At 54.6% G+C, this 7,113-nt stretch overlaps 1 protein-coding gene across 1 annotated transcript in view; it reads right to left on the bottom strand.

Moving 5' to 3' along the window:
• Positions 1-3,261, bottom strand: part of LOC122191830 — a 5,715-nt gene extending 2,454 nt beyond the window's left edge. Inside the window, exons 1-2 of the mRNA XM_042892233.1 lie at positions 2,952-3,261; positions 2,020-2,174 (exon numbers count right to left, since the gene is read on the bottom strand). Coding sequence (XP_042748167.1) covers positions 2,020-2,174; positions 2,952-3,261 — 465 coding nt within the window. The remainder of the gene's footprint in view (positions 1-2,019; positions 2,175-2,951) is intronic.
• Positions 3,262-7,113: the final 3,852 nt, after the last annotated feature.

Raw genomic sequence — 7,113 nt, 5'->3', positions numbered from 1 at the left:
GGTGTTTTCTCCCAGAAATCCATGATTTTCAACTTAAATATGGCTTTATCCTGCTAGATATCCATGTTTTTCCCATTAGATCTGGGGTTTTTTCAACTTAAATATGGCGTTTTCTACTTGAAATCCCCATTTTTCCCTTAAATCTGGGCTTTTTCCACTTAAATATGGCCTTTTCTACTAGAAATCCGTTTTTCAACTTAAATATGACTTTTTCTGCTGGAAATCCCTGTTTTTCCCCTTAAATCTGGTATATTTCTCCTGAAATACTGTTTTTTTTCTCCCAGAAATCCCTGTTTTCCCTTAAATCTGGGTTTTTTTCCCCTTAAATGTGGCTTTTTCTGCTGGAAATCCCTGTTTTTCCCCTCAAATCTGTTTTTTTTTCCCATTAAAACTAGGGTTTTCTCCAAGAAATCCCTGTTTTTCCCCTTAAATCTCGGGTTTTTCCCTTAAATATGTCTTTTTCTGCAAGAAATCCCTATTTTTCCCATTAAATCTGGGTTTTTTTTCCCCTTAAATCTGGTATATTTCTCCTGAAATACTGTTTTTTTTCTCCCAGAAATCCCTGTCTTTCCCTTAAATCTGGTTTTTTTTTTCCCAGAAATATGGCATTTTCTACCAGAAATCCCTGTTTTTCCCCTTAAATCTGGGGTTTTTGCCCTTAAGTATGGCCTTTTCTGCTAGAAATCCCTGTTTTTCCCACTAAATCTGGAAATTTTCTTCTTAAATCTGGTGTTTTCTCCCAGAAATCCATGATTTTCAACTTAAATGTGGCTTTATCCTGCTAGATATCCATGTTTTTTCCCATTAAATCTGGGGTTTTTCAACTTAAATATGGCTTTTTCTGCTAGAAATCCCTCTTTTACCCTTAAATCTTGTGTTTTTCCACTTAAATATGGCTTTTTCTGCTAGAAATCCCTGTTTTTCAATTAAATGTTGGGATTTCCCAGAGAAATCCCTCTATTCCCCTTAAATCTGGGGCTTTTCCCCTGTAATATGGCTTTTTCTGCTCGACATCCGTTTTTCCATTTAAATCTGTTTTTTTTTCCCCTTAAATCGGGTGTTTTCTCCCAGTAATCCTTGTTTCTAGCCTTAAATATGGATTTTTCTGCTTGAAATCCCTTTTTGTCCCCTTAAATCTGGGGTTTTCTCCAAGAAATCCCTGTTTTTCCCATTAGATCTCGGGTTTTTCCCGTTAAAACTGGGGTTTTCTCTTAGAAATCCCTGTTCTTCATCTTAAATCTGGGGTTTTTCCCCTTAAATATTCGGTTTTTCTGCTAGAAATCCCTGTTTTTCCCCTTAAATCTGAGGTTTTCTCCCAGAAATCCCTGATTTTCCCCTGAAATCTGGGGTTTTTCCCCTTAAATATGGTTTTTTTCTGCTAGAAATCCCTGATTATCCCATTATATCGATGGTTTCCTGCTAGAAATTCCTTTTTTTGCCCTTAAATGTGGGGTTATTCCTCTTAAATCTGGGGTTTTTTACCTGAAATGCCTTTTTTCCCCATTAAATCTGAGGTTTTTATCCCCTTCTAGCCCACCTATTTGCCCCCTACAGACATCTGTACAATCGCATTCTCTCATATCCTCCCTTAGCCTTCTATATCCCTCCCCATCGCTCTCCCCAGCCCCTGGAGTCCCTCCACAAACCCCCTCCAATGCTCCCTATAGCACCGTGTCTCCCCTAATCTCCTCACAGCCCTCTATTGCCCCAAATCCCCCAGACCCACCCCTGGAGCCCCGTTTACCCCAATCCTCTACCACAGCCCACTCCAGCCCCGTGTGCCTCCCTGCACCCCAACAGCCTTCTGCAGCCCCCTGCCCCCCCGCAGCCCTCCCCAGCTCCCCACAGCTTCCTCACCCCCTCGATTTCCCCGTCAGCCCCCTGTATCTCTCCCAGAGCTCCCCGGAGCCCCATACCGATCCCACATCCACAGCCCGTCCCATATATATCCCACTTCCCCACACCCCATCCTGTCTCCATCCACATCCCCACATCCCAGCCCTGCTCCCAGCCCCTCACCCCACACGAAGGTGGCGGATGGCTGCGCAGGCTTCCTTCCCTGTCCCGGTGCCGCTCTCCGTCCCTCCCGGCTCTGGCGCCGCTGTCCTCAGCACCGCTCCCGCCGTGCCGCGGTTCCGTCTCGGTGCTGCCCGGACAGCTCCGGCGCGCAGCGGCTGTGGGACCGGCACCGTCTGAGGGGAGAGCCGGCTGCCAACGGCCGTTCCCGCGCGCTGCGCCTCAGCCAATCGGAGCTGGCGGCGGTGCTGCTGACCAATCAGAGGGACGAACGGGCCGGAACTTCCCCTGACTAATGAGAGTCCGGGGGCGGGACGGGGCTGCCGCTGACCAATGAGAGGCACTAAAGGGGCGGAACTGGCCCTGACTAACGAGATTCCGGGGGCGGGGCTGAACTGTTGTGGGGGAGGGGCTCGGAGTGTTCCCTATTGCTATGGGGGATGGGATGTGGGATCGGGATCGGGATTTGGGAGGAGGAATTGGGATTGACGGGTGTGAGATGGGCTTGGGGTGAGGGATTGGGAATGAGATTTGGATTGGGGCTGGGATGTTGGATGTGGGGTTGGGATGTGGGGTGCGGGGATATGGATATGGGATGGATGCGGGATGGGATATCAGGAAATGGGATCTATATGGGATGGGCTCTGGTATGGGATGGACTTGGAATGGATGTGGCATCGTAGAACCACAGAATTATGGAACTGCTCAGGTTGGCAGATCAGCGCTGCCTCTGAACTCAGTGCCATCTGTAAACGTGCCGAGGGCACCCTCAGCGCCCTGCTCAAGATCACTGATAACAGTGTTCAATAGGAGCGGCCCCAATACCGAGCCCTGGGGGGCAGCACTCGTGAGCGGCCGCCCCCTGGAAAATCCTGCTCTGGGTGTACAGAGTTCGCCGGGTCCCTGTGTGAAGACAAAACTGCCAGGAGCCAAACGGTATGGGGGCAGAAGAGCCGTGACGTGGGAGGCATCTGATGCCTGTCTGTCCGTCTGCATGGCAGGCCCAGCCGCCCCTGCTTCCCCCCTCCGTGGGAACTGCCCCTGCTGCAGCTGCTGGAGTCTCTTCTGGCCGCGGTGACTGATGCGATTGCGATTCCCCTCCATCCGCCCTGCTTGCTGCCCATCCCCACGGCAATTCACGGCACTGGGCAGCGCAGGAGAGCTCTGTGAAACGCCCTCAGCATCCCGCCGCACAAAGGACTGCAGGGAGAGAGGAGGGCTGGGGCTGCTGGTGGCATGGGCCATCCGTGGTGCCCTATCCTGCCCTGGAGGCGGCCGTGGGGAGCTGGGGGGCTGTGACACGGCACAAATGACTGCAGGCAGAGGGACGTAGCAAAGGGAATGCAAAGCTTTTAATAACCTATCCGAGAACACAATGATAAAGAGAACCAACAGTAATCCTACAATTCCTGTCCCACCATAGCTGAGCGCCCAGACAACGTCCCATCCCACTGCAATGCTGACTCTGGAGGACGGCTCAGTTCTGGAGGGGAGGGATGGGGCCGCTGGTGGTGCCCCTGGAACACTGCTGCTGCTGCCTGGTGCTGCAGGGCCGGCAAGGAGCGCAGGGTTACGGGTAGCCGTAGTGGTCAGCTATGGCCATGTCTATCTCCCGCTGCACCAGGAACTGCACCGGGCCGATCTTCATCAGCCGGGCTGCCTGCTGCCGCTCCTCCTGGGCCAGCTTCTTCATGTGCTCCCGCTCGGGCCGCTGCTCAGCTGTGATGGGCAGTGACTCCTCCAGTGCTGTGGGTGCCGCACCGCCACTTGCCCGGGGTCCCATGCAGGGCACAAATTCCATGGGGCGCTGTGGCTGAGGCTGTGGTTTATGATGCTGTGATGGTGGGTCCCTCTGCAGCGGTGAGCTCCTCCGCAAGGGCGGGTACGGGCAGCTCAGCGCCATTTTCTTTGCAGTGCCCTCCTCTCGCGCTGTGCTGCCTGGAGGTGCTGGCGCCACCCGGTCTGTGCTGGCAGGTTGGGGCTGGGGAGCAGCAGGGCCAGCACTGGCCGTAGGCTGGGGCTGCAGAGAGGGTGGCTGGCGCAGCGGCCCCATCACAGTCACCCTCTGCCCCAGCGGGTGCACGGCCTGGATGGATTCACACAGGTACACATGCAGCTCGCTGGCAGTGCCCACTTGCCCGCTGCCGCTGGCTCCTGCGCTGGCCCCAGACAGCTTCCCTTGGCACGGGTGTTTGTGGCCCTTTCTCACTGTTCTATCTCTCTGCAGCGGCAGCTTCCTTCTCTTGGCTGGGGCGCTGCTGTTGGGCTGCTCCTGCTGGGAGCTCTCCCCTTTCTGGGGGGGTACCAGCAGGCGCAGGGCGCTTGGCCCCCCGCTTGGTGCTGCCCCTGTTCTTCTTTTCTGCCTGACCCACCTGGGGCTCCCTTTGCTGCACCTCCTCGATGGGCTGTGCTCTTTGGGCTGAGAGAGGTGCGCTGACAGCCAAGGTGGTCGGCCGTGGGCTGAGCCGAGCGCTCGGTGGTGGCACGACAGGGCGCAGCTCCGACAGCCCGCACTGCAGCTCAGGCAGGAACCCGGGGGATGGAGGAAGCCCCCAGAAAGGGTCGGTTGGCGTCTCAGAGGCAGCCTGTGTGCTGAGCTCTCTGCTGTCCCTGGGGTTGTCAGGGAGCTCACCAATGAAGCATGCTGGGGCGGAGCTGCTGGGGTTCTCATGGGGGACCTCAGCAGCTCTTGCCACGTCTGAAAATGCAAAAACATCCCCCAAATGGCGATGAGAGCCTTCTCATACCCACCCTGTGCAAACACGCACCTGCAGCTCTGCAGCCCCAAACTCACCATTGATCCAAGAGAGCAAACCCTGGATGTCCGTGATGTCCTCCGGCACATCCGAGCTGCTCGCCACTGCTGGGAAAAGCAAGAAAAAATCCCAAAGAGTCAATGCCAGCTCTCCTATACTATGTTCACAGCAAGGGATCTTGGGTGAATGTTGGGTTCCCATTATAAATCAGGAAAGGAGAGGTAACTGTCAATCCCAGGGATTAAAACCCCAAGCAACACGCATTGAGAACAGACCCAGGAAAGAACAGGCAGAAAGCCTAACTAGAAAGACAGTGCACCAAACCCAGATGCCTACTGTGTGTCTGTACCTCTCTTGGGTGCTGTGCCACACTCCTGGCTTTCCACATGGCTGCGCTTCAGAGGAAGGCCACTGGCACCAGCTTCTGACAGAAAGGAGACAAGAAAGACATGAAGAGCATCTCTTTAGAGGAAGATTTGAGCACTGCCAACCACAAACTTCTGGTCTTCAGCAGCAGTTTTGTCAGTTTGCCTTTCTGCTGCTGCAGCCTTGTGCCACTTCTGCAGTCAGCACAGAACTGCAGTCCCTTCCTCTCCCCTCCATCACAGCAGCCCTTCATGCAGCCCTGTTTAGAGGCAGTGCCCACACCACAGCTCACAGGAGCTTCTTACCTGCGGAGGCTTTCCGTTTCCCCCCTTGCCCCGCACCGTTCCACAGATGCACAGGTTTTGTCCCTACAACAACAGATCGTGTGTTGATTTCACAGACACCAGCAGGCAGCAGAAGTACTGTCCAGTAAGCCCATGTCCCCCCAGAAAACAGAAAGATGCTACTTTGACAGCCCAAACACAACTGATAGTTCACTTCTCACTGCCCCTTCCTGCACTCCAAACGGATGCTTACTTGACATCTCCTGCAGCGTTGCAATCTTCAGCTGCCTTGATTCCTGAGTTCTCCTTTTGGAGAGGAACCTACAGAAAGTACCAATAAGTGAAAAAATCATGACGAAGAAGCATTTTCCCAGCTTTCTTCTGCCATGCAATGTCGTCTCTTGAGGAAGGCAATGCTTGGAAATCAGATGGCTGCAAGAACTGCCTGCCCATCCCTAGCTGCAGCTGGTGTCTGACTGCCATGGCTTCTGTCAGCAAGTGCCCCAGGCCCCCTTTTCCCCCACAGGTGTTGCTGACCGCCCATGTCCCCAGCTGAGCACCTGGCTCTCTGCCGTGACTTCAGCGCGGTTTGCTGAAGCACCTGCTGGGTATGGCACACCAAGCAACCCACGGAGCAGTGAGGCACAAGTTGCACCCTATGAAGTCTGTGCTCTGCTTCCTTTTTAAGGTCTGACATGAAGATGGGAGCCTGGCAGCAATTTTCCAGAGGAGGAATGCCTTTTCATCATCCTCACAGAAACGTGGGATGGAATCTGAACAAGAATCCATTTCCCCTGGATACAGCCATTCAGAAGGGCACCGTTTGACCTGGGAACTCCTCCCCAGCCCAGCTTTTCTGCTGATACCTCCCAGCACCCAGCCAGCACCAACCCCAGCTCACCTGGTCAGCCTGCTCAGCCGGAGCTGTGCCCAGCTGATGCACACGCCGCAGCGCTGCTCCCAGTGGGCTCTAAAGAATGATCTCTCTCGAGAAAAGCACAGAGCTCAGTCTCAGTGTGCACCACGCTCACTACAGCACCAGCTCTGCTCCCAGCTGTGGCACAAACGCTCCCAGCCCGGCAACGACTGTGACCTCAGCAAGTGCCTGTATCACCGCTGTGCTTTCATCATAGGCAAAGGAGTGGTCACCTCCCAGATCCAAATTTTAGGAAACATGAGACTCACCCAATGAGGTGAATGGGGTTAATTGAATGGGGGTTAATTGAAGTAAAGCAACAGAGAAGTGAAGATGACCCTTGTGCAGCCCAATAGAAACGCAGTATGGCCTTGTAGTGGTCAGCGGGGTCCCAGAGGAACAAGTAGGATCTGGGAGGAGTGCACAGCAGTACGGACCAGAAACGTGCAGCATGGCCAAGTGAAAACCAGTAAGGACCAGCATGGCCTCAGAGCGGTCAGTGGAGCCCTATAGGAATCAGCAGAAAGCAACAGGAAGGCACAGCTGTGCCCAGGGCCGGTGCCGGCCTCTGCCTCTGACTTTGGGCCCTCGGCCTGGTGCCGGCCTCTCGGGCTGTGCGTCAGGCCTAGGCCTGGTGCCGGCCTCTCAGGACTGGCTTTAGGCTCCACGGCCGGTGCCAGCCCACCCGGCTGTAGGTGTGGCTGTCAGCCCTGGCTCTGGCGCTGCCCCTGTGGCTGTAACCGCTGCATTATGGCCCAGGGCTGGTGCTGGGCTC

This window comes from Lagopus leucura, unplaced genomic scaffold (assembly GCF_019238085.1).
Source record: "Lagopus leucura isolate 7727_CA_CO unplaced genomic scaffold, USGS_WTPT01 247-0_obj-0_obj, whole genome shotgun sequence".
In the NCBI taxonomy this organism is placed as follows: Eukaryota; Metazoa; Chordata; class Aves; order Galliformes; family Phasianidae; genus Lagopus; species Lagopus leucura.
This window is presented reverse-complemented; position numbering and strand designations above follow the sequence as displayed.